The sequence below is a fragment of the Pogonomyrmex barbatus genome, unplaced genomic scaffold, assembly GCF_055798465.1.
Source record: "Pogonomyrmex barbatus isolate J1 unplaced genomic scaffold, ASM5579846v1 scaffold6, whole genome shotgun sequence".
Taxonomy (NCBI): domain Eukaryota; kingdom Metazoa; phylum Arthropoda; class Insecta; order Hymenoptera; family Formicidae; genus Pogonomyrmex; species Pogonomyrmex barbatus.
In genome coordinates, this window is record NW_028297160.1 from 124,628 (window position 1) to 152,114 (window position 27,487).

At 30.3% G+C, this 27,487-nt stretch overlaps 1 protein-coding gene across 4 annotated transcripts; it reads left to right on the forward strand.

The window, feature by feature from the left end:
* The first annotated feature begins 273 nt into the window (after positions 1-273).
* Positions 274-17,147, forward strand: LOC105428571 (uncharacterized). Of its 4 annotated transcripts, none has more exons than XM_089082359.1 (11): positions 279-526; positions 590-678; positions 780-972; positions 1,333-1,514; positions 1,694-1,783; positions 1,989-2,067; positions 13,171-13,245; positions 13,534-13,653; positions 14,795-14,972; positions 16,378-16,504; positions 16,567-17,147. In XM_089082359.1, the coding sequence occupies exons 3-11, from the start codon at positions 788-790 to the stop codon at positions 16,611-16,613; spliced, it is 1,083 nt and encodes a 360-aa protein (XP_088938485.1). In that variant the 5' UTR covers positions 279-526; positions 590-678; positions 780-787; the 3' UTR covers positions 16,614-17,147. The 4 variants fall into 4 exon arrangements, with proteins under 4 accessions (XP_088938487.1, XP_088938485.1, XP_088938486.1 ...); XM_089082360.1 differs by having other exon boundaries at positions 279-489; positions 549-678; XM_089082358.1 differs by having other exon boundaries at positions 279-489.
* Positions 17,148-27,487: the final 10,340 nt, after the last annotated feature.

Genomic DNA, 27,487 nt, shown 5'->3' on the forward strand with positions numbered 1-27,487 from the left:
CGCATTGTGTAAGTGTCGGTCCACAATAAGTATTTAATCTTTAAGCCGTAAGAAATTGACCAATCATAGTCGATTATTCTTTTCATATTCGATTATAATTGGTCAATTTCTTACGTCTTAAAGCTTAAATCACCTATTGTGGACCGACACTAAGGAGCTTTACAGATTACTACTTACAATATCACCAATCCACAGAAATTAAATTGTGTTGTCTAAGGATTTTTGTTACTACCAACATTATCCCCTCTTTTTTTATGGAAATGTGTAATCGTATGGAGCATGTGCGTGACCACAGAGCATGCGCATGTGGTTACAAAGCATAATCATTTCGCTACACTTCGTCGGTATGATAGATTTTCTAACCTGAATAATCGTCAACTTTAACGATTAATATCTTGGTTAACTGAGGAGAGCGACGTTTATTTCTCCTGGATTCTTTTGTTTTGTGCAAAAACGCGTCGAATGAACCTAATTTTATCACAATTGGAGGTGACCTAAACTGTATAATTACCGAAAACGCTTTAGTGTACATACATTTCTTGCACTAGTTTCAGGAATAAATAACAAACCTCTAATATCAGTACCTCAGTTCGCAGGGCAGAGCGACATTTTTTTCTGCAGATTCTTTCATTTCAACGCAAAAACGCATTGAATAAGCTTAATTACATCGAATTTGAGGTGAGGGGAATAAATTTAATATTTATCAAAACAAGTTATAATATTGATTCTTTTTTTTTAACACATAAAATTGTATTGCTATAAAATGTCATTATTTATAGTGATTACAATGAATTCTTACAAAAAAAAACAATCAACATTGGAAGAGCAAGAAAAACAAGAACGACTTAGATTGAAAAGGAAAGAATGGTTTATCCAACAAGAATTGGAGAGAAAACACCAGGAACGAAAGTTAAAAATGATTGAAGAATACGAAAAGAAGCGAGCTGAAACAATAAAAATTGATAAATCAAGGTTTGTATAACAAATCAAGAACAATGATCGACAACGAAGAAAAATTAGTTATGGCTATAAACATGCTAAAAAGTATATAATATATATAAATTTAGAGAGAATTATGAATTAAATAATAACAAACAATGTTGGACATGATGAATGTTATAGTATTGCAAAAAATGACAAATTTTTAATTTAGAAATATAAATAATCAGAAATGTAAGATATATAAAATTTAGTGACCTTACAAATATGATTACAATACAAATCAATTTTATTAATTTTTTAAGTTAATTTATATTTATTTTTATTATTGCATATGAGAAAAAGTCTTAATAAGTAGAATTGATGTAATGTTTTCACAATAATTAATCTTAGGTGGAAAGCATCAATGATATTTAAAGGTCCAGAAGATATAATCATTAATGAAAAAGAGCTGCATAATATCAAGATAAAAATTAATAATAAGGGAAATCTGTTAATAAAAGATCGAAATATGTCAAAAGAGATTGAACGAGACATAATAAATCCAGATGACATAATTCTTCCAAGAAGATCAAGTAAAGTATTATATCAGCTTTGTGATATTATTAAAAAATAGTTTATTATGTAATTAATATAGTTAATTATATATTTATTTTTAAATTAAATCAACATGAAGAATTGCATTTCTTTATAATGAAAAAATAATATTTATAATTTATATAATAAACTAATTGAAAAAATGGATCCATTATAGATGAAGGCTCTTGTCCAATATTTGAAAGAAATAAAAAGAGAAACATTGAAGACATACAGATTATCAAATTTTCACAAGATAAGCAAACAGGTATTTATACACATTTGTTTCTAAAAAGCAATAATTCAATGCATTATTTTATCATATAATTATAGTATTATTAATGATTTTATGCATGTATTTTCTTTACATTTTATTTTATATTTATGAAAAATAAAAATTTTTTACATTTGGGTTAAAATTCACAACAATAAAGAAAATATTTAAAAAATATTTTGAGTTATCTTGATTTTAGAAAAATCCTCAACAAGTGAGAAGAATGCTCATACATACAAAACAAATCTTGGTTATGACTTAGTCACTCAACGTTACGGGTATGTATTGAATCTATTTTACATATTTATATAAATAGATGCATATGTTTATATATTGAGTATTGCTTATATACTATTAATTTGTATATACACATATATGTGTGCGCGTGCGCGTGTGTATATACACACACACACATTTTATATATGTGTATATGTGTATATACAAATTAATACTTATAAATATTATAAATAAATATAAATTAATATTATAAATATTATATACATATACGTACATATGTATGTATATGTATATAATATTTATACTGTGTCTCATTTTAATCAACGCACTTGAATTTCTCCGGAACTAGATATCGAAATCATGTTTTTACAAGATATGATATCGAGGGAGACATTTTGAAAAAAAAATGTTGATCTTGAGTGAAGGCATAAAAGTCAAATTAAAACTAACTTAATTTTTTTAAAGTGACAACCTAATTTTTTAAACGCTTATGTTCGTAGTGCTGCTCATTACTAGTTCATGCGTTATGATTCAAGATTGTCTAAGATCAAATGGCCAAATGCGAGCTTACAATCGCTCTTGTACATGTTCAAACTGTTGTCCTTGACAGAATGCAGATGGTAATACGATGCTTATGATCGCAACACATTTGATAATATTTCTGGTGAGATGTTGCCAAAACTGGCCGTTGTAATTTGTATTTTCAATTCATCAGGCTTATTCGGTCTTTCGCGATATACGATATTCTTAAGACAGCCTCAGAGAAAAAACGATATTAAGTCTGAAGCTGGCCAGGTAATATGACCACCTCTTCCAATCTAACGAAAACATTTGGTTCAGTGTATTTCGAACTCTGTGATAATAATGTGCAGGCGTTCTATCCCGCTGGAAATTCATTTTCTGCCGAATTTTAAGATCGACATTCTTTAAAAGTTCCGACAGTTTTTGTTCGAGAAACTCGTTGTAAACTGTGCCTGTAAGGATACCATTAAAATTAAGGATAACCATTAAAAGAATGAGGACTAATGATATATCCATTCGCAATATCGCATCAAATATTCATCGACCATGGTCTTTGGTATAGTTTGATATAGTATCTTATGCAATAAGGATTTGCTTCTGACTAATAATGTGAATTATGTTTATTCACATGGCCTACATTAGTAAAAGTTGTTTGTCTCATAAGAAAACAACACGTACGAGAAAAATTTGTTTTTCTGCATTTTACGTTAAGCCTAGTTACAAAATCGTAGTCTCTTTTCGAAATGATTTGATGTTAATGCCTACAACATATATATATATATATATATATATATATATATATATATATATACACATATGAAATACATTTTATGTATAATACGGAGTATTATGTATAATATTCCGCGATCAACTATTTCACGAATATTAAAAAAATATAAGTTAAAAAAAAATAATTCTTAAGACATAGTAATTGAATAGCTATTTATGCATGTAATCGCCAATAGTTACTACAGAAATTGAATGGTAACTATAGAAATCTGAGTAGTTTTCAATAGTTCTCAATAGTTCCTTTCCATACGGGTAGTAATTTCGTTCAATCCTCATTGTGTACAAGTCATTGAATATAGTTCCTTTCCATACAGAAGTACAAGGAAAATGCTATTGCTTTTTAAAAAAACATGTAATTGCATATTACGAATTGCATAATTCTTTTTTTAAAAACAACTATGTTTTCTGTGCTAATTTATTTATCTTATTTTATACATAAAAATATTAAGATATAATAGCAAAAACTGAATAGTTTATGAGATATTTTATATTTTATGTTGAAATGTGCAAGAATAAAATGTAAAGTTATTATTTTTTTGACAATTTTATCTTAATACTTTTATATATAAAATAATCGGAGAAATCACGTATTGATTTTTTTTTTTAATTAATTTTATCATTATTTGTTTCCTTTCAAAATATACATCTTTTATTTCAAACGTTTTTCCATTTTTTTTCAATAATTTTCGAAAAATCTCAATCCGTCATTTAAAATAAGACATCCTGTACATACACCATAACATTATTTTAAAAAATACAATAAAAAGATTACTAATCAGAGTATCCAGAGTACTATCCAGAGTAACTGACATATTATTCAATACTAATATCAGATTTCCACGATTTTTCATGAAAATCGCGAATTAGTAACTTGTAGTTATTTGTCCAATAGAATAGTTCAAACTACTTATTCTAATAGTAAAGAATAGTAAATCCTTATAATTACTATTCGTTCCAATAGTAAACTAGTTATAATTCTAATAGTAAATGCTTGTAGTAACTATTTATCCAATAGTAAATTATTCATGTTTCCAATAATAATGTCCCATAATACTACACAAAATTTCAATAGTTTTCTGAATTGTTCTGACTAGTTATATTTCTCAATAGTTCTCAATAATTCCTTTCCATGGGTAAGCTCGTAATTTTAGGTGCTGTTGCTACACAATACGTATCTGCCAAATGAGTATTATATATAGTATATATGTGTATATATATATATGTGTGTGTGTGTGTGTGTGTGTGTGTGTGTGTGTGTGTGTGTACATGTGTGTGTGTGTGTGTGTGTACATGTGTGTGTGTGTCTACGTGTGTGTGTGTGTGTGTGTGTGTGTGTGTGTGTGTGTGTGTGTGTGTGTGTGTGTGTGTGTGTGTGTGTGTGTGTGTGTGTGTGTGCCATTCTATAGTTATCATTCAATTTCTGTAGTAACTATTGGCGATTACATGCATGAATAATAATTGAATAGTACCTGCGACTATAGGCGAATAGTTCTGAAAAGTAACTATTGGCAACTGTGTGTACGAATAGTAATTGAATAGTTATTTATGCATGTAATCGCCAATAGTTACTACAGAAATTGAATGGTAACTATAGAAATCTGAGTAGTTTTCAATAGTTCTCAATAGTTCCTTTCCATACGGGTAGTAATTTCGTTCAATCCTCATTGTGTACAAGTCTTATGAATTTGATCTTGTTGAAGTTTTAATATGTTATAATTCCGAATTACAATGTTGGATAGCCATTAGGATATCGATCGCAATACAAGCGCGCAGTAGCCCCGAAATTACCATAACATTCTTTTAAAATTAATGACATATCCACTATTTTATTTGATGTATAATCTGTCATTATTAAAGATTAGAATAAAATTCGTATCCGTTTAGAATCTAAGTAATATCCTAGTAATATCTAGCCTGAACAAGGCATTTGCTTTAGATGCTCACACTTATGCTCTATTAATGGCCAAATTTTAAATTCGAGAAAGCCTGCTGCAACGCGTAGCGGCGTACTACTCTCTTTCCAGATGTTAGATGCTATCCAATTATAAGCTCGCATTTGGTTATTTGACTTTGGACTTTCAGTCATAGCACGTTGAACTCGTAATGAGCAATACTACAAACGTAAATGTTTAAAAAAGGCTACCATTTCAAAAAATTAAATTGATTTTAATTTGATCTTTATGCACTCGAAATTAACATCTTTTTTATCAAAATATGTTCCCCTCGATATCATACAACCCCGTGAAAACATGATTTCGATATCTCTGATTTTGGAGAAATTCAAGTGCTTTGATTAAAATAAGACATTGTATATTGAGTATTGTTTTCACACATATATCTATATCTTATATAACTTAATAAAGCAAAAAAAAATAAAAAGGCTCTTAATATTAAAAACTTAATATTAAAAACAAATTATTTTTAATATCAAGAATTATCAAAAAATTAATAATTTATATAAAATATTGAATGCACGGATACGATTTTTTTTATAGTGTCCACAATTACCTTGTTATTTTCTTAATATTTATAAAATATTTATGTGAAGATTAATAGATGATTTTTAAGATTGATTGGATAGCTCGGTATTGTAAATCCTGATTTTTTAAATTTAGGCAGATCTTTGCAAAAATTGTGACTGGATTTTCAGGTAAGAAATTCTTTTTTTTTTTAAGTTAATATATCGAAAGAGTCTATATATTTATTTTTTTTATTAATAAATGAATGAATAAATGAATAATTTTAATTTAAATAATATTAAATAATAATATTGAAGTTTTTGAACATTATTATCAAATAACAATTTGATGAATTAATAAATTATTATCATTGTAAATTTAATAATTATCATCAAATTGTAAAAGTTTTTGATTTACAAAATAATGGAAATGAGTGGTAAGAAAAAGAAAAAATAAATATATTAATTAAAATGAGTAATATGTTTTTCTCTATGTATTATTTTTAAATGCTGTTTTGTTATTTAAATTTTCTGCTGTATTTAAAAATTATTAGTGTATATTAATATAAATTATTAAATGAGAAATAGTAAATTTTTCAAATGATTTTTCGGTCAAATATGGATACATATTTAATAAATATTTTAAGTTTTCTTTAATTATATGAATATTATAATTAATTTTTTTGCTGCATTATATTTATTTTTTGTAATTATATAAATACATTATATAAATTAAATAAATTATATAAATTATCATATCATATAATATTTTATATTGCCATTTGAATTTATAAAATCTTTAAACTTATGATTAATAATGATCATTTCTTAAATTTATAAATATTATATAAAAATGTAATATTCAATGATGTGTAAATATACAAATACAAAATAATTAATACTTATTTATAAAATTTTTAAACTTATCATTTAAACTTATCATTTTGAAATGATAAGTTTAAAAATTTTATAAATAATTATTAATTATTTTGGGTATTGTATTTGTATACTTACAAATTATTGCATTTTTATATAATATTTATAAATATATCATATTTATAAATTTAAAAAATTTATTGGAAGGAAAGAAACATAAAAGTCACGCAGGATGTCCATACTTGAATAACTTTTAATAGTAAATATCTTAAAAAACAAACGTTTCGATCTTAACATTATTATTATTATTATATAAAGTAAATTAACAATAAAAATATTATTTAAAATAAAAAAATAATATAGAAAATATAACAAAATGTAATAACTACAAATTTGAGCGAAGAAGACTGCATCGTGATTGAGATAAAAATACTAATTTACATGAATGTAAAAAAACGAAGTGAAATCAGAATGAATACATTTTTATAGAAGTCTCAATCACAATCTGAAATTGTTAAGTTTGTCGATTTAGTGAGATCTTAACCAAACGCGCAAATGATTATTTATATGAATATAAATAAATTATCTATTATAAATATATTATTGAATATATTATAATGATAATTTTAAAAACTAATTAAAATGTTTTATAATGAAAATGACCTTTTTATGAATAAATATATGCAAATATTTTTCTCGAAATGATATACAATGTGTAATAATCAGTAATTTTGAATTATTTTTATACAATTTGCAGAGAGATATTCACTTTTTGACGAGATGAAAGTCATTTGATGATGAACTTGTAAAAAGGGGTCAGGTAAGTTTTGCATACCAAATATAAATAAGAAAGTATTTCTTATTATTACTACAAAAAAATAAGAAAGAAAATTTAGGGAAAAAAAATATTTTTTTTTTAAATGAAGAAAATCTGGATCTATCAATAGATGTTAAGATGTCCTGACTACCTGACTTTTGATTAGTCGTAATCATATTGGAATCGTGACGTCATAAACGAGATATAATACAGTAAAATTTATTGCACGTTATTTGCATAAAGAGATATTTGTATAAAACAATATTTGGGATGATTTTAAAATACTTGTGAAAATGAACGGCTGCTATCCCTTTCCTTCCTGACAGTCAACAAATAGCCGTAAAAGGCATATGAAGTCTATTCAGGCAGAAGAACACATTGTTTAGCAGCTGTTGAAAGAAGAGAAAAATATGCTTTTATATAAAATTCAGTAAGTAACTTTAGTTGCCGTTTATTTTTACGAATTTAATAAGTACAAGATAAGTTATATGTGTAAGCACACGATTAGTACATAATAACAAAACATACAATAAAAAATTTCATTGTGAGCACTTTTTGCGCTTGTTAATTCATCCTTTTATCGTTATGAGAAATTGTAATAGAATTTCTCCCATTCCTATTTTTGTCTCTTTTCACAAGTATTTTAAAGCAATCTTAAGTATTATTTTATTCAAATACCTCTTTATTTGCAAATGACACGCAAGAAATCTCTATGTCTTTCTTATTTATGATTCAATATGATTGCAGTGATTAGATCAGACGTCTTATTATTTAGAAATCTTTTTATAATTTTGTATTTTTTTAAATTTAATTTTTCAGATTATATATAAATTGAACAATTAAATATTTAGTATAAATCTATTAATAACTTTTTTTATTTATTTTCAGTTAGACATGAATATATTATGGATATAAAATTAATTAAATCATATATAAATCATATATAATTATATATATTTATAATTATATATATAATTAATATTTTTTTTTCATAAACATAAAAATCTTTTAATAAAATAATATGGAAGATTTATCAATTTCATTAATATTTGAAAATTTTTAATAATTCCATATTTTAATATCTAATTTCGAAGATTGTATATAAACTTAATAATCAGATATTTATTGTATATCTCTGTTTACTGGGTTGTCGCAAAAGTCATGACGCACTTTTGTAACAGATGGCGCTAGTTCATTTTTGGAAGTATTAGAGTTATTTGTATTTATGTTATTGTTATGTCATTTGACAGCTGACAGTTCTAGCTTTATTCTAAAAAAAAAAAAATTGAGCGATTTGGTTAAGTTTTGGAAATTTTATAACAAGTTGAAGATGGAAGACTAAACTGTGCACTTTCGCCATATATTACTGTTTTACTTCCGTAAAGGAAAGAACGCGCGTCAAGCTTGTGAAAAGTTACGTAAAATTTACGGTGACAATGCTCTACAAGAACAGTGCCAACGATGGTTCATGAAATTCCGTGCAGGTGATTTTGACCTCAATGACGCTCTTCGGTCAGGGAGCCCATTGAGGTTGATGATGACAAAATAAAGACATTGATCGAGTCAAACCCACGTTACACGACACGAGAGATTGCAGAAACATTGAACATCCATCATTCAAGCGTTCATGACTACCTGAAGAAGCTGGGATACGTAAACAAACTCGATATTTGGGTTCCTCATGATCTCAAAGAAGTTCATTTGACAATGCGTATAAACATCTGCGATATGTTTATTAAACGTGAGGAAAACGATCCTTTTTTGAAGCGACTGCTAACTGGTGAGAAGTAGATTGTTTACAACGTGGTGCGCAAATGGTCTTGGTCCCGACCTGATGATTCGCCTCAAACGACATCAAAAGCAAATATTCATCAGAGGAAGGTTATGCTCTCAGTGTGGTGAGATTTTAAAGGTGTCGTGTTTTTTGAATTTGTAGCTTTTCGAGCTACAAACAATCAATTCGAATGTGTACTGTCGGCAATTGAACAGTTTGAACGAATCTATCATCCAGAAACGTCCAGAGCTCGTTAATCGTAAAGGAATTATTTCCATCACGACAACGCGAGACCACACATAAGTTTGACCACCCGTCAAAAATTATTGGAGCTTGGATGGGATGGGATGTGTTGCCACACCCATCATATTCATTCTGATCTTGCGCCGTCAGATTTCCACTTGTTCCGCTCTTTTCAAAACTCCTTACATGGCATTAATGTTTTAATTAGGATTAAATTAATTCAGATTAGGCTGTAAATCAGCATCTTGTTCAGTTTTTCGCCGATAAAGATCTTCTATGAACGAAGAATTATGAAACTCACTAAAAGATGGCAAAAGATTATCAAACAAAACAATATATCATTGATTGATCTTTGTTCTTTATATAAATAAATTACCTTTGAAAAACATAGAAAAAATACGTCATGATTTTTCCGACAACCCAATATTAATTTCTATATTTTTATTTTAAATATCTATATTTCTATATTTCGGGGGCTCGAACCATGCTTGCAATCTCTCCTGTCGTGCTCCAGGAGGATTATTTGTATATTTGCCAATGGCGTTGGAGGGTGTCGCCGCTGCAGTTCGACCTGCATCCATCGAGAGAATAGGACCATCATCTCTCTGGAGTACCGGTCGTGGGGATTCGAAAGAATACATGTATATATGTATATTGTAATATATATATATATATATATATATATATATATATATATATGTATCATTGTTGACGTGTTATTCTAAACACGTTATTTGCAATAAATATCATCACATGCCTCGGTAGTCGAAAGGATAAGATGCCTGCCCGGTAAGCAGGAGATCCAGGTTCGATTCCTGGCTGAGGTGGTATTTTTTCGCAAAATAATTATGAGTTTTCACGACTGGTTCGTGGTCGGGCCCCGCCGTGACGCACACCCTCCCTTCTTATTTGGGAAATTTCTATATTTCTATATTTTATTTTAAATATCAATGAAAACATAAGTATATTATGGATATAAAGTTGTTTGAATTACATGCGCGCATACACACACACGCGCGCGCGCGCACGCACACACGCACGCACGCCACGCACGCACGCATACACATACGCGCGCGTACGTTATTCTGTAAATTTTTGTTGATGGAAGAATATTCTATATATTCTATATATATTATTGTAAACATATCAATGAAAGCATTATATATGGATTATTATTATGGATATAAAGTCGTATGAATTATACATGTACACACGCGCATACCAGGTGTATGCATAAGTTTTTTCCGGTTTAACTAAGAGATGTCGCCAGCGAAAAGTACACAGCGTATTAATTTGACACATACATCATTTTGTTCGTCTGACATTTAAAACTACAAACACACACAAGTTGAGTCCGCCAAAAACTAGCGTCTTTGTTTTATCGTTCAGTGATCATGTCGAGTTTTGTGTCTGAAAAAGAACATTTGCGGCACGCATTGCTTTTTTTATTTAATCAAAAGAAAAAGGCTGTTGAAAGTCATCGTTTGCTGGCAGAAACATATGGTGAACACGCTCCATCGATTAGAACATGTGAGACATGGTTTCGACAATTTAAAAGTGGTGATTTCAATGTGAAAGACAGTGAGCGCTCTGGTAGACCACAAAAATGCGAAGACGAGCAATTGCAGGAGTTATTGGATAATGACCCAACTCAAACTCAACGGCAATTAGCAGAAGCATTACATGTATCACAAGAAACAATCAGCAGACGTTTACGAGCAATGGAAAAGATCAATAAACTCGATAAATGAGTCCCACACGATTTGAATGAACGTCAAATGGAAAATCGCAAAGTCATTTGTGAAATGCTGCTTCAACGCCACGAAAGGAAATTATTTTTGTATCGAATTGTGACGGGTGACGAAAAATGGATTTATTTTGAAAACCCGAAGCGGAAAAAATCGTGACTTTCACCTGGCGAAGCCGGTCCATCAACACCAAGGCCAAATCGCTTCGGCAAGAAGACCATGCTCTATGTCTGGTGGGACCAGAGCGGTATTGTGTATTATGAACTCTTGAAGCCCGGCGAAACCGTTAATACACAACGCTATCGCCAACAAATGATTAATTTAAACCACGCATTAATCGAAAGACGATCGGAATGGGCCAGAAGACATGGCAAAGTGATTTTGTTACACGACAATGCGCCGTCTCACACAGCAAAACCAGTGAAAGACACCTTGAAATCGCTTGGATGAGACATCCTTCCGCACCCGCCGTACTCCCCAGACCTGGCGCCATCTGACTATCACCTCTTCATCAATGGGACACGCGCTCGCAGAGCAGCACTTCAGCAATTTCGAGGAAGTTGGAAAATGGCTCGACGAATGGCTTGCCGCAAAAGACAAGCAGTTTTTCTGGCATGGTATTCATAAATTACCTGAAAGATGGGCGAAATGTGTAGAAGCCAATATTTTGAATAAAAAAAAAAATTAATTTCCCTTGAAAATTACGTGTCTTTTTTTACTAAAAAACCGGAAAAAACTTATGCATACACCTGGTATGTGTATACAGACTGTCTTTATATAAATTATTATTTCCCTTTATTTAAAAAAAAAACTGTAGAAGACAAATCTAATAAATATCAAATTAAATAATGCGAACTTACTTCCATCGTGACTATTATAATTACTTATAAAAATTATTTATGTTAAAGATTGAAAAAACATGTATACTTTTTCATGGCAACATGAATATTTTCATATAATAAAAATTAGTTTTCTTAATAAAAGAACAATACATATATGATTATCAAATTATTCGTGCTGTTATAAAAAGTTATGTCTTTCTGTTCTTTAATAAATAAATTTATAATTAATCACAGTACTCACGATTGAATTCAGTTCGAGCTATTTAATCAGATATTATATTTATTAGATATATCTTCTTTAATTTACAGAGTAAAAAAAGGAATAGCCACTTACATAAGGACATCCTGTATATATATATATATGTATGTATAGATATATACACATGTATGCACATGAAATATATGTATGTGTATGTATATATATATATATGTATATATATATATATTAAATCTCTGTTGACAATTATCTATATTTTATTTTAAATATGCAAATATAGATATATTATGGATATAAAGTTGTTAATACTTGTATTTATTTGATTTTCAAGATTGTATATAGAATGAACAATGAAATATTTATTAGTAATTTGTTAGTAAATGTATTAGTAATTTTTTTATATTTTTAAATTATAAAATTGGTTGTGTATTATGTAACTTCTAATATATATATATATATATATATATATATATATATATATATATAAAACTCTTTTTATTAATAAAAATACATTTCTCTTTATTTTATATTGAAATTATCTTGTTTATTGTTAAAAATTCTCCATACTACCATATTTATTTTTAAACACTTTATTTTTAATTGTATTGAATAATGAAGCATTTGATATATCCATTAATTCTATTATTTTTTGTCTTTTTAAATCTAAATGTGCATATCATTAATATAAATCCGATTGAAAATTTTTATATAAATTTGATTGAATTATTTATGGTTTGGTAATTGCATTATTAAATCTTTAAACAGCGAAATTATAATAATAATATTTATAATTATATTGCTAATATATTGCAGTATTAATATTTATATTTATACTATTAATAACATAGATTAATGTAGTGATTTTAGATTGCATGTGCCAACCAGACATCGAATTTATCAAACGGATAATGATGATAGACAAAAGCACAACAGGTCGGTCAATTTATATATGAATAATATAATAAATAATACAATAACAATTACGAATAATAAATCTTAAATTTTGAGAATAAATTTACATGAAATTTGATTATACTTTTCTTCTTAACTAATTCTTCGTAACTTCTTAACTAATTTGTTTTTAAAGAAATTTGTGGAAAATCCGTTAGTAATAAAAAGTTATCAGAATCTTAAAAGAGTTTTAATAAGTTTTTTATTTTATTTAAATTTTAAATAAATAAACGTGTTTATATTATATCTAAAGATTTTTATATGTTCCAGATGGCAAAATAGTTCAATAAGAGATAATAAAAAGAAAGATGGGAACGAACGAAGAGTTAGAAATTCATACTATAGTAGCCGCAGGGTATCCACTAGGAATCGATCGAAATCTCAGTGCAGGTATAATTCAATTATTAGAAACCTGAAATAATAAAATTAGTTTATAAAATTGAAAATTTAAAATGAAGAATTTTTAGTAAATACATATTAAATTACATATTCTGGATTATTTAGTTTGTGAACGATTCATACATATGGATTTATATACTACTGTATTCAAATATCAATTGGTTATTATGCTTTAAAAAATTATAATTATAAAAATTGGATTAGGAAAGATACTTTTGTTATTAATCTTTTTCTTTCTCGCTAGGATATAAATTTCCTTTTATATTTTAATAAAAGTATAATTTAAATATAAATAAGTCTTTTTATCATATTCACTCTTTAAAAAAATGTGTTAAATCAGTATTTTCTCTTCTCTCTCAAATTTGTCATGATTTTTTTCATGCTGCTGATTGGTCATTGCTATTTCAATGCGTAAGCATATGACTTCGTATTGTAAGCAGATATCATAGTGTAGTCTATTTTGACAATTCCATCTAATGTGATTAATATAAATATTAAAGTTCATTATTAAAATTAAGATTAAGTTTACTATTCTAATTAAAGATTTACAATTTATAAATATAAAACGATTTCGATCAAAATAAATATTTGTATTGAAGAACATAAAAACTAAATAGGATCTTATCGTTAAGTATAGTATTATAATAAAAAAATAATAAAAAATAATAAAAATAATAAAAAAAAATATATAAACATTGTTTCGACTTTAAGTCATCTTTCGTGTGATAATAAAAATCGCAATAAAAAAATACATTGTTTAGTCGGTAGAAATAGCATTTTAATGAAAAGAATTTAAAGAATGAAAATACATAAATATAAAACATTAATACAGAAAATTCACACGATTAAAGTTCATGTCGAGTGGAATTTTTGTTGTTTGTTTAATTGAACGCATTGATGTTAATATAATGTCAGATTATCAAAAAATTACAAATTCGTTATATATATATATATATATATATATATATACACAATTGTGATGCCTTTTATATTAATATTCTATTAATTTCTACTATTAACCTAAAGAAACAATAAGGCGAGATCATATATTGAGCCGAACGAAAAATTTAAGTTTAAAAATAAGTACTGTTACCTTTGTTCTAGTAATATAAAAGATTATTTCGCATTACAGAAGCAGAAATTTATCACCGATCAATGAACGAACTAAAGAAAGAAGAGAAGACAATGACAAAAATAAATTTTTATCTAAAGAAAATTCTAGTCATTTGCGCGAGTCAAAGAATCACATGTTTCCAATATCATTCACGAAGTATTCTCCTTCACATAGCTATTATAATTCCTATATGGTGGTAAGTGCAACTAACTTTGATATTCAAAAAAAAACTGAGTAAATATTTTGGTTTGAATCACTCAATATTGAAAAAAAATATTGAATTATGAAGGATTGAATATTGAATATTGAATATTGAATATTGAAGGATTATTTTAATTAATCGATTTTAATTAATTGATTAAATATTAGGTTGCTACAGATGAAATGGCCGTTTTTTATCATTCAAATTTCCTGACTAAATAGTTCAGCATTTTTCATGCAATTATTGTATATGATATTTAAAAAATATATGCTTCACACATGAATTTGCGCGTCTGACCTTACTTTTATCACAATATTTGTTGAAAATCGCTATTTTTTTCGACATGGGAAATAAAGAAATATGGATAATATTCTTGTACGAATTCAAACTTATCATAGTGCGGCTGAGGCAAAAACATGAAGCAAAAACGCGAAATATGAATACTTTTTGATGAAGGTTCTATAAGTGACCGAACCAGACGTTGACTTGAAAAAATTCGGTTTGATGATATGAACTTCGACAATTTACCTCGCGGCCATCAGTAGTTGATGGACAATGTTTTGAAAAACATGAATCTGTTTTGAAAAACAGACTTGCGTTTATCAGTACAAAATATTGCACACAGCATTAGCGTTCACTATTTGACTGCTTCGACACTACAAAATCATGGAAAAAAAACTTAATAAATAGGTACCAAATAGGTGAACTGATAAGCTTCACTGTATGAAAATTGGTTCCTCTTTGCTTTCTCGACACAATATAATAGAAGGAATATTGAATCGAATAGTGACATGTAATGAAAAATGGATTCTTTATAACAATCGTCGATGTTCTGCACAATAATTAGATATTGATCAAGCTTCGAAATACATGCTGAAACCGAGCTTTCATCCATATAAGATTTTAGTGTCTCTATACTGGTCTGTTAAGGATTACATTTTTGACAAAAAATTGAAACTATAAATACTGACAAATACTTAAGCCAAGAAATTGACGATTGTGATGGAAAAAAAATGCGTATTAAATAGGGGCAATATGTTATTGCTCTATGATTATGCTAAACTGCATGTTGCAAAACAAACTGTAAAAATATTAGCAAAATATAAATGCGAAGTTCTCCCTCACTCTCCTTACTTTTCTAACCTTTCTCCAACAGATTACCATTTGTTTAAGCATTTGGAAAACTTTTTAAGTAAAAAAGTATTTCAAATGATGATGTAAAAAATGCATTCAATGAATTTTTTGCATTTTTGAAGTGGATGGAAATTATTTCGATTAATAAGATGTGTATAAAGTGTGTCGAATAAAAGTTTAAATTCAGCTATTAAACTTTTAAAACAGTTATTTCATCTGCAGCAATCTAATATTCAAGTCACATTTCTCATAATGTTTGCTTCAGCATTTACCTAGACCAATGCCGATGCCCACCAGAATACAAGCACCACCAATAGTTATGCCCGTCCTCTCGGAACTAATTCCTGCGTCATTTCCACCGATGAATATCCATTGGCATCAGTTTTCTCCCAGTAAGTTTGTATCATGTAATTTTATGTATTTAAATTGATATAACACAAGCGAAATTTTACAGGATTTGTCAGTGGCAGAGGAAGCAATCACATACACAATCCACATTAATCAATATTAGTCGCGCGCGTATATAAAGTATCTGAAAAGAATTTTATACATACCTTGATAATTAAACCAGCAGAAATAGATTTTGAACAACTATATTATCTAGATATTATATTCTGTCAGAAAGACAGCAAATTTCAAACAGAATAATTTGTAATATCTGATAATGTCGACAAACTACTGTCAAAAATATGACAAATTGCTAACATCCCAGTAAACGAAAATGGATTAAAATTTTCAGAAGTATGTATTCGTAAACATTGAAATGAATCCATATCAATGCTCATTACGTTTGTATTAATTTATAGGAATTGAATGAAACATATTTTTATACCTTTCAATCCAGAAATAGATTCAGTCTTAAAAAGTGGATCGTGAATACTGTTCAATTCAAAATTCTGGATAGGAAATGCAATTTTTCAATCCAATATAAACCAAATTCAATCCAATTTAATTCAATTAAATATAAAAAAGTTTTCCGTATGTGTGTGTGCGTGCGTGCGTGCGTGCGTGCGTGCGTGCGTGCGTGCGTGCGTGCGTGCGTGCGTGCGTGCGTGCGTGCGTGCGTGCGTGCGTGCGTGCGTGCGTGCGTGCGTGCGTGCGTGCGTGCGTGCGTGCGTGCGTGCGTGCGTGCGTGCGTGCGTGCGTGCGTGCGTGCGTGCGTGCGTGCGTGCGTGCGTGCGTGCGTGCGTGCGTGCGTGCGTGCGTGCGTGCGTGCGTGCGTGCGTGCGTGCGTGCGTGCGTGCGTGCGTGCGTGCGTGCGTGCGTGCGTGCGTGCGTGCGTGCGTGCGTGCGTGCGTGCGTGCGTGCGTGCGTGCGTGCGTGCGTGCGTGCGTGTGTGTGTGTGTGTGTGTGTGTGTGTGAAAATATTATTATACATATCAACGAATACAAAAGCACTGAACATTGAAATGGATTCATTTCATGTTGACGAATGTGTGCTTCTGAAAATTTCAATACATTTTATTTATTTTCGTTTACTATGGGATGTTATGTCAATTGGCAGCAGAAATCAAGTAGAATCTGATATGACGGTCTAAAATGGCGGCAGATTAGCAGCAAAAATCAAATAGATTTTGCGTCGCGGAGTCTGCTTGATTTCTGCTGCTAATTTGCTGACAGCTAAAACTGCTAAAATTAATAGATTCTGTCAACATAACATGCGGAATATGATCTCGGATGAAGTCAACCTACTAACGTTTTCTGACTAGGTGTTAAATCTGTTGCCAGATTGCCGATATTTCGCTAACATTTTGCTGACTAGGTGGGTGTATGCATACGTGCGTGCGTGTGCGCGCGCGCGCGTGCGTATATAAAATACTTAGATTATTTCATGTATCTTCGATTGCAAGAGGTTTTGATATGGGTTAATGCCATTATAATGTACTTCCTGCTTTCCTGTTTTTTTTCCCAACGCTCGTATTCTGTTTTCATCTCATTTTATATGCATAAATTGCAGTATAATGGCATAACCGAATTAAAAGTCACTGCTATCGAAAACATCAGTTTAACATTACATTAACAACTATGTGCCTTATATAAATTTTAATTGTAATGATTATTGGGATAACAAGTATCTCAATTTTAATAAGATTTATTTTAATAAGGTTATTTTAATAAGGTTTTCTTAAATTGACTTTTTTTACTGTAGTAAATAAAAACATTTTACAATATGGATGATAATATTCACAACATTTATTATCCAATAATAGAATAAACAATTATTTTTAATATAATACGATGTAATCTGAAGATTTGAAGAATGTTTAATTTCACATTATAGATAATTTCAATTTATAGAATTTTATTTTGAGATACTTATATTCTACTTTGTTTCATCCTTTTAATTTTTGAGAGTTTAAATTTTCATCATTAATACATTTTTAGATTTACAATCTGCTAAATATACAATGTAATGTTCTCTCCAATTTTCTTGTAATTGTAAATTTGTGTATTTTCATGTATAGAATATATTTTTAGAAGAAAAGTCATCACTCAAGTCTCAAAAAAAAATATTAAATTTGCTTTAATCTACATAAAGAGAATAAAGAAGCTATACATTTTAAATTATAAATATGCTCTCTCTCTGTCTCTCTCTCTCTCCCTCCCCGTGTGTGTGTGTGTACGTGCGTGGTACGTACGCGCGCGCGCGCGCGCGTATGTGTGTATATGTATAGGATATCCGGTATCGGTCGTATCACCTTTCATGGGCAGGCGGATAGGCATGTGTGTGTGTGTGTGTGTGTGTGTGTGTGTGTGTGTGTGTGTGTGTGTGTGTGTGTGTGTGTGTGTGTGTGTGTGTGTGTGTGTGTGTGTGTGTACACATATATATATATATATATTTTTTTTTTCATATACATATATATGCATATTTTTCTAGTATACACGTATCTAGTATAGACGTATCTAGTATAGCATATACGCATATATACATTGCATACTAAATTTATATACATAATTTTGGAAGTAAGGCGCATATATATATATATATATATATATATATATATATTTATGATTTGTAGTAATAAAATTTATATATAAAAAATATTACAAATGCACGTTCTTCATCATTTTTTGAAAATTATATAAAACAAATCAATTTTCATAGATATATCATGTATTTTTATTTAATTTATATATTCTAAAAAAAAGTTTTTCAAAATAAAATATCTAGTTACTCTGAAAAAGACAGATTAAGTTATCTCTGATAATTTTCTTCTTGATAAAAGATGTTTAAAATGATTATCGACCATTTTAATGCAAGTTTTTATATGTTTCAATAAATTGATCTAATGAGTCTCCTCTATAACATTATCGAAATAACATAATGAAGTTTGGCCTTTAAATTTTCGACATTCTCAAATAACTTTCTATAAACAATTTATTTAAAATATCTCCACAGAAAAAATTCAATAAATCCGGATTTTGCAAGCCAAAGTATCGAATCGTATCAACCCATTCAACACTTGTTTAAATAATTTGTAATAATTCTAATGGTGTTATGTGGCCCAGCACTGTTTTGTTAGAATATAATTTTATTCTTCTCTTCCAAAAAAATCAGAAACAGTTTCTGCCAAAAGTTCCACATATGATATATTAAGATATTTGGCAGAATAACGGAACCAAATATGTTCCTATCTATGATTCCTACGCCATTCATTCTCCAATAAGTTTGGATAAATTTTTGAGTCAAATAATTCGATGAATCTTGTCGCTTCAAACGTGTATATTATGAGAATTAACAATTTTTTCTCACGCACGCATGCACAGATTAAATGCTTTGGCTTTTTAATCAACATGTGTGCAATAGCTATAGCATTAACTTAATATTATTCTATAAATAATAGTAGTACAATAAATATAATAGTATTACAATAAATATATTGGTTTATAATTTATATATTTCTTTCTGTTTTTGTCGTTTTTATATATTTGTGTATTTCTCTTTTAGTAATATTCAGTAATATTTAAAATTAGTATGACAAAGAATATATGTTTACGACATATCTATACCGATAACATTATACTTTTAATAATTACATAGCGATAAACGACATTTTTTTGTGAATAATTATAAGCTCTTTGTCCTTTAATAGTTTCTTAACTACATGTTGTCTAAAACATGCTATAATAGTATTGCTTCCATTATCAAGATGAATGTTTGTTCTTCTTTATTTGTTCTTTTCTGTTTTGCAGTAAGTATGTATATCACACTGATTTCAAACATTATCTAAATTACAAAATATGATAGGTGGTTTGCATTGCGGACTTTCAAATAATGTAGTAGAAAGAATTATTAATGGCGTAAACACTCATATTAATTCCATTCCTTATATGGTAAGTAAAATATCAAATACCTTCTATTTCAAATTTAAAATATTAGATATACTACATCTTGCATGATAATTATTAATAGCATGAAACCATCTTAAGATCATTAAGAAAATCTTGATATAAAATCTTGATAAAGTATAATAATTTTTAAATAAGAATTATTTAAAACTGATTAAAATCAAATTTGATTAAAATCCAATTGTTTAAAAGTTGCATAAAATTGATAATCACAGTGTGATTTTCATTATTATGATAATTATAATAATGTTTGAATGAATAAATTTCAAGCAATTTAATTTTAAACATCTTTTAGTGGAAAATTATTATATTATAATCTTAGCAATTTGACATTAAAAATTTTATCTCGAAATGATCTCAAAAGTCTGTTCTTAACATTAACGATAATCATTTTTCAATTAATTATATACATATAATTCAATTATTTAACATTGTCAAAATATGCAAATGCGGAACGAGGGAAGAAAAGAATGTAGCAACTATACTACCAAGTATGCAAACTGAGAACATATTGGCATCTGAATTGTATATGCTAAAATATGTTATCAGAATGTTTTGAAATTCAAATATAGAATTGAAAATATTTGAAGTAAAGAATGTGATTGTGTGTATAAATATTCTTTAGTGCTCTTCGAAATGTTTCGTTTTGAGATACCAATTAATTTAAGTTTGAAATTTTTGTGTTACATTTAGAGATGCCCAATTTGACGGTAAATTATTTGGTACGTTACGATAAGTTATTCGATAATTTTTTAAAACCTGGTAAAACGGTAATTTAAGGAAAATCTTAATGAAAAGCTTTAAAAGAAGCATTTAGCTTTAAGGATGAATAAATATTTTATTTAATTCATATTTTAATATGAGTTAAAAAAGTATTTACAGAAATACTTTTTTATTAGGTTGTCGGAAAAGTCATGATGCATTTTTGTAACAGATGGCGCTAGTTCATTTTTGGAAAAAATTTTTTTACTAGAGTCATTCGCATCTATGTTATTGCGATGTCATTTGACAGCTGACAGTTCTAGTTATTCTAAAAAAAAAATTTAGTGATTTGGTTGAGTTTTGGAGATTTTATCGTTGAAGATAGAAGATCAAACTGTGCATTTTCGCTATATATTATTGTTTTATTTCCGTAAAGGGAAGAATGCGCGTCAAGCTTGTGAAAAGTTGTGTAAAGTTTACGATGACAATGCTCTACAAAAACGTCAGTGCCAACGATGGTTCACGAAATTTCGTGATTTTGACCTCAACGACGCTCGGTTAAGGATGCCCATCGAGGTTGATGACAAAATAAAGGCATTGATCGAGTCAAATTCATGTTACACGACACGAGAGATTACAGAAACATTGAACATCCATCATTCAAGCGTTCACGACCATCTGAAGAAATTGGGATACGTAAGCAAGCTCGATATTTAGGTTCCTCATAAACTCAAAGGAGTTCATTTGACGGTGCGTATAAACATCTGCGATATGCTCATTAAACGTAAGGAAAACGATCCTTTTTTGAAGCGACTGCTAACTGGTGAGAAGTGGATTGTTTACAACAATGTGGTGCGCAAATGGTCTTGATCCCGACCTGATGATTCGCCTCAAATGACATCAAAAGCAAATATTCATCAGAGGAAGGTTATGCTCTCAGTGTGATGGGATTTTAAAGGTGTCGTATTTTTCGAGTTCCTTCCAAGGAATCAAACAATCAATTCGAATGTGTACTGTCGGCAATTGGACAGTTTGAACAAATCCATCATCCAGAAAGTCCAGAGCTCGTTAATCGTAAAGGAATTGTGTTCCATCACGACAATGCGAGTTCACACACAAGTTTGATCACCCGTCAAAAATTATTGGAGCTTGGATGGGATGTGTTGCCACACTATACTCGTCTGACCTTGCGTCGTCAAACTTCCACTTTTGCTTTCTTCAAAACTCTTTGCATGGTATAATGTTTAATTCAGATTAGGCTGTAAATCAGCACCTTGTTCAGCTATTTTTTGCCGATAAAGACAGGTCCTTCTATGAACGAAGAATTATGAAACTCACTGAAAGATGGCAAAAGGTTATCGAATAAAACGGGCAATATATCATTGATTGATCTTTGTTCTTTATATAAATAAATGACCTTTGAAAAACATGGAAAAAGATATGTCATTTTCCGACAACCTAATAATTCATAACATTGCTGTATTTATACATTATTATTTATAACATTTTTTTATTTATTATTATTTTCTGATTATAAAATTTATATAAAATTTTTAATAAATAAAAACTTTAAGATTTAGTATTACAAGTGCAAAAAACAAAATAAACTTTCTATGATTACGCTACGCATTATTAGTCATCTATAATTGGACAATTAGAATACTTAAAGTTAAATAAAAATATATTAAAATTTTAATGAACTTCAGTGATAATAAGGCTTGTTTTCAGATGCAATGTTACCAATTCATGAAAATACATTTAAAAATATACGTTGAAAGAAGAATACCGTTTTTTTATTTCATTAGTACGAAAAATAGCTTATTTGTGCATAAAGCTATGAAAAATGGATTTTATTAAAATTATCGATAAATTACTATTTTACCGTAATTTTACTATAAGTCAATAAATTAATAAGTTAAATTGTCAGATTAAGGATCGGCAGGAGAGACTATGAAGACCTCTATCGGAGATGAATTCCTTTTCACTCATATTACGGCCAAAATACTGCGAGAAAAGCTATATAATTATAATATTTATAATCAGAATATCTGCCTGACGAAAGCTACAGAGCGATTTTTGTAAGAAAATGTGTGAAAATAAATAATTTATTTATGCGTAAATAGATTTGCACTATAGGACAATAAGATGTAAATATTTTCATCTATTGTAAATTTTTTTTTAAGAGCTAAATCGCAAAATCCGACTCTGTAGCAAGAGTCATAATTTTATAAAAAATACGTAGAAAAAAGCTCATGATAGAATATTTCTTCTAGAGATGGTATATGAGTGTACTCAAATATATATCTGCACTGTAAATAAGGAGTAGATAGTTACATTTATTTTAATTATTTAAGAGTTAAATTGCAAAATTGGCTCTGTAGCTTCGTAATTGTAAAAGAAATTATCTTAACAAAGTTTCATGACCAAATCATTTCTATAAGACCATATCATTTCTATAAGACAAAATATAATTGAGTACAGATACATATCTGCATTATAAATAAGGAGTAGATAATTATTTTAGATCAAGTCGGAGTTAGCCCATCACTCTTGCCGACCCTTAAATCTTACGATAATTTTACATCTCTAGTTACATCAGATTATTTATAATAGATTATGACTGTACCAATTTCTTCCCTGTATAAATGTTAGAATTAGTGCTAGTAATTTGTTTCGAAAATTTTAACATTCGAATTTCGAAGTTTCAGCATTGAAATCTTCAAAGATGCTTTGAAGCTTCAAAGCTTCGAAATTCAAACTTAACTTTCAATATTTCAATTTTCAAAAGTTCGAAGAAATAAAATTATACAGGGCGTTAAAAGAAATTATTTAACCTTTATTATATGATCGAATCCAGTATGCTTATCAAATAATTCGACAGAGACCTGAAATTTTCGAGCTTGTAACTTTATAAGAAAAAGATATTAAACGTATATAGAAATCAAACGAAAAAGATATCAAATGTATATTGAAATGGGAGGAGGACATCTTCTGTAAATATTTGAAGATTGAGATGAAGAATTAGACAGATTATATCTTCTTCTCACGTCGCATGCGATACACAGAAATCAGTAAATCAATCATAATGCTAACATACAAAAATATTTATGTACCTCAAAAAGGATTGAGCTTTCAATCTATGTTCCCTAAAATGTTTTTATTCAGAATGATATACTATCTATCATATAAATGCTGAATGGTTTTTTTAACATCTTGTATAATTATTAATTTATGATATCAGGAGACACAGTAGTGAAAAAGTCTCGGGTGTCAAGTTAATCGAGAACACTGCCATGTGACTTTACGCATGTCGGCGAGATGCGAGCATTCGAAATTATCAGATCTCGATAACGGCTAAATCGATCAAGTTCTAAGTAGGCTTGATCGATAGCTTGAGTTCGATTTGCATAATAAAATATTTTTATTTTTCTGCTATGTGCCCTACGAGCGGAGATATTGCTACACAAAGTCCGATTTGGAAATTTTTACTTTAAGGGAATTAGACGATGTGAACAGCTGTAAAAATAGATAATTTTTAAGCGTGGATTGCTGAAGATGTAACAATACGCTTCCCGCGCACCAAGTTGTAAGTGCGATCGGGCTTCGCGTCCGAAATTGAACACATCGACCGTTGCGCGCGCCCAAATCCGAACACATCGACCGCTGCGTGTGCAAATAACACGCGCCCGTCATGTGCACGCCAAGATACTGCCGACGACCCGTGTTATGTTTGCAAATCGCAAAATAATCTCCAGTGGCGGGTATATAAACCCAGCGATTCCCGGTAAAATAATCAAATCGATCCGATTCTCCGAACCTCTATCTCCGACCGATACTCAACAACTGCGATTAAGCATTCCTGATGTTCGCCGAGCATACTCGATACTGATATCATCCTCTGCAAAAGCGAGAAAAATCGGGACAGAGCATTCTCAGTCCCCATCAAGCATATTTGACTTTCGCTTCTCCGAGACAGAGCATTCTTAGTCTCAATGCTTCCTTCTGACGATATGAGCAAACCGGAACAGAGCATTCTCAGTCTCCGACAAGCATACTTGTCATTCGTTTCTCCTATTCTCCAATTCTGAGACGGAGCATTCCCGGTTTTACCGCTCCTATCATCACACAAGCCTCCGGGGCAGAGCATTTTCAGTCCTCGACAAGCATACTTGTCTCTCGTGTAAAATCCAAACGCAGGAGCGAGCATTTTTACTCCTGACATTCGAAAGCGCATCCTGCGGCAGCAATGAATAACGCGGCGTACACGAGCGTTATCGAGGAACCGCCGTTCGACTAATCACGCGTCTACGCAACATTAGGCCCCGCCGTGGACCAATCACTTGCCCTGACGCACGCGAGTGCACATCGCACATTTCCTTGTGCCCTGCACGACGCACATAAACAAAACTATCACACATACGGACAGTGCGCTGAGCGAATCTATTCCGCTGTACATATATATCCACACTATCACTTTAAATAAATACTTATTTATCTAACTTTTGAGTCAAATAATTTTATTAACTTCCGAACTCGGCACGACACCGCACAGCGAGGATGAATATAAAAACATTATAAAGAAATAAAAAAGCTGCTTGTGATTTGATACCTTATTCAAGTACACATTGAAGGTATAAAATATGCAAAATAAAAGAAAAAATAATAATCTTAAGGGGATTCTAAAGTCTGTCCTGTTTTATCGATCAAACCGATTAATTTTCCGCTAATTTCCTAATTACATTTGCAGATTTAAAAATTCTTTTCCACAATTAAAATATACGCATCTATGTAAGTCATATCGGTCGACTTTATATCGAGAACGAAAAAAATTTAAGAAATTTCGATTTTTTTTACCGATTCTTAATCCAATATGGAGTCAAGAGCTATCAACATGTGCGAATATTTGCTTCATATAAAAATTTGGCAGCCTATTTGTACAAAATGAGACCGGAGAAAATGCGAATTACATGCAGGAACAATGTAGAGTTTTTACAATTAGGCTTGAAAACGTGATATCAAAGATTACCATGCTTGAAAATTTGTTCATATATGTATCATGTGTATACAGAAATGTATGTATGAGTGTATGTATGTACACATAAATGTATCTATGTATGTTTAGATGTGCATATGTGTAAACATTTTCATCGAAATTCGCTCATTAGTTTAGGATCCCCTTAACACCATTTATTAAAATATTATGTAAGATCAATTTTTTCGCATTAGTCATTGGTATTGATGATTCCGTCATATTGGATCGTATGAAACAAAAACAAAAAAGATATTACTGAAGTGTATTATATTCTCTAAGCATTGATCGAGCTTATTTAAAATTTATTAAAATTTGACTAAAAAAAATTGTTTTAACTTTTGGTTTGACTTTTGGCATAAATATTGTTAATTAATTTATTAGTATCTTGCAAAATAATAATGATATTGTAAAAATTTTCAGTCAATGCTTAGAGAATATTATAAAGATTGTAACGGAGTGCATCCCTCCGCTCCGTTCCTCCTCCGATTTTCCCCCGACCGACCATCCGTCGGGGACCGCCGAACAACAGGCGGAGTGCGGCAGTGGCCGCAAGAGGCATTTATGCCTCCTTTTTTAATCATTGTCAATTCGCGAACTCCGAAGCGTCCGGAGCAAAGCGAGAATACCACGAAAATATACTTATTTTCGTGGTATTCCCCCCGCACCGCGCCACGTATCGCGCCATCAAGCGCTAGCGCACCCCGTGCCGTACCACCAAGCGTGAATGCGTCCCGCGCCGCACCGACGCCGCGCCACGACCGCGTCTACGAGCGCGTGACCAACCCCCCCACCGCGCCGTTACCTTCCCACCGAATTCCTTCCTTACTCTTGAACATCCCTCGCTCCTATTCCTTATAATCCCAAAAAACCAATTATTCGATCTTTTTTTCCGCTCTTGGGAAGAGGGATGATAACCCCGAGATCAACCAATCCGACCGATCCGACCGAAAATACCGAGGTCGATTTCGGGTATAAAAAGGCATCGCTGTCCACAGGAAATCACTCCTGTTCCTCGCTCGTTTTCCGAGAGCACATCTTAAGAAAGCGAGTATCCAAAGCCTGGTAGAAAGCCTGAGTTTTGTTGGGGCCTTCCCCAACGCGCCAAGTTCGCTTGGCCTAGCCGGAAGCCGTATCTCCGAATCTCTCACGGCAAACCGAGAGCTGCTGAGGTCTCCTCAGCGCGTCGAGTTCGCTCGATCCGATTTCGCCGTTCCCGAGATTTCACCGCCGGGCATTGGGGTTCTCCCCGATACCACCGTTCCTTTCCGAGTACCGAGATACGCCCCGGTCG

What these genes read in the sequence shown, in the direction of transcription:
- LOC105428571 (XM_089082359.1), top strand. Translation starts at nt 788, where the DNA reads ATGAATTCTTACAAAAAAAAACAATCAACATTGGAAGAGCAAGAAAAA. An exon ending in AATTCTTCCAAGAAGATCAA is followed by an intron (nt 1,515 to 1,693) that starts GTAAAGTATTAT and finishes GATCCATTATAG; the next exon opens with ATGAAGGCTCTTGTCCAATA. An exon ending in TTCACAAGATAAGCAAACAG is followed by an intron (nt 1,784 to 1,988) that starts GTATTTATACAC and finishes TCTTGATTTTAG; the next exon opens with AAAAATCCTCAACAAGTGAG.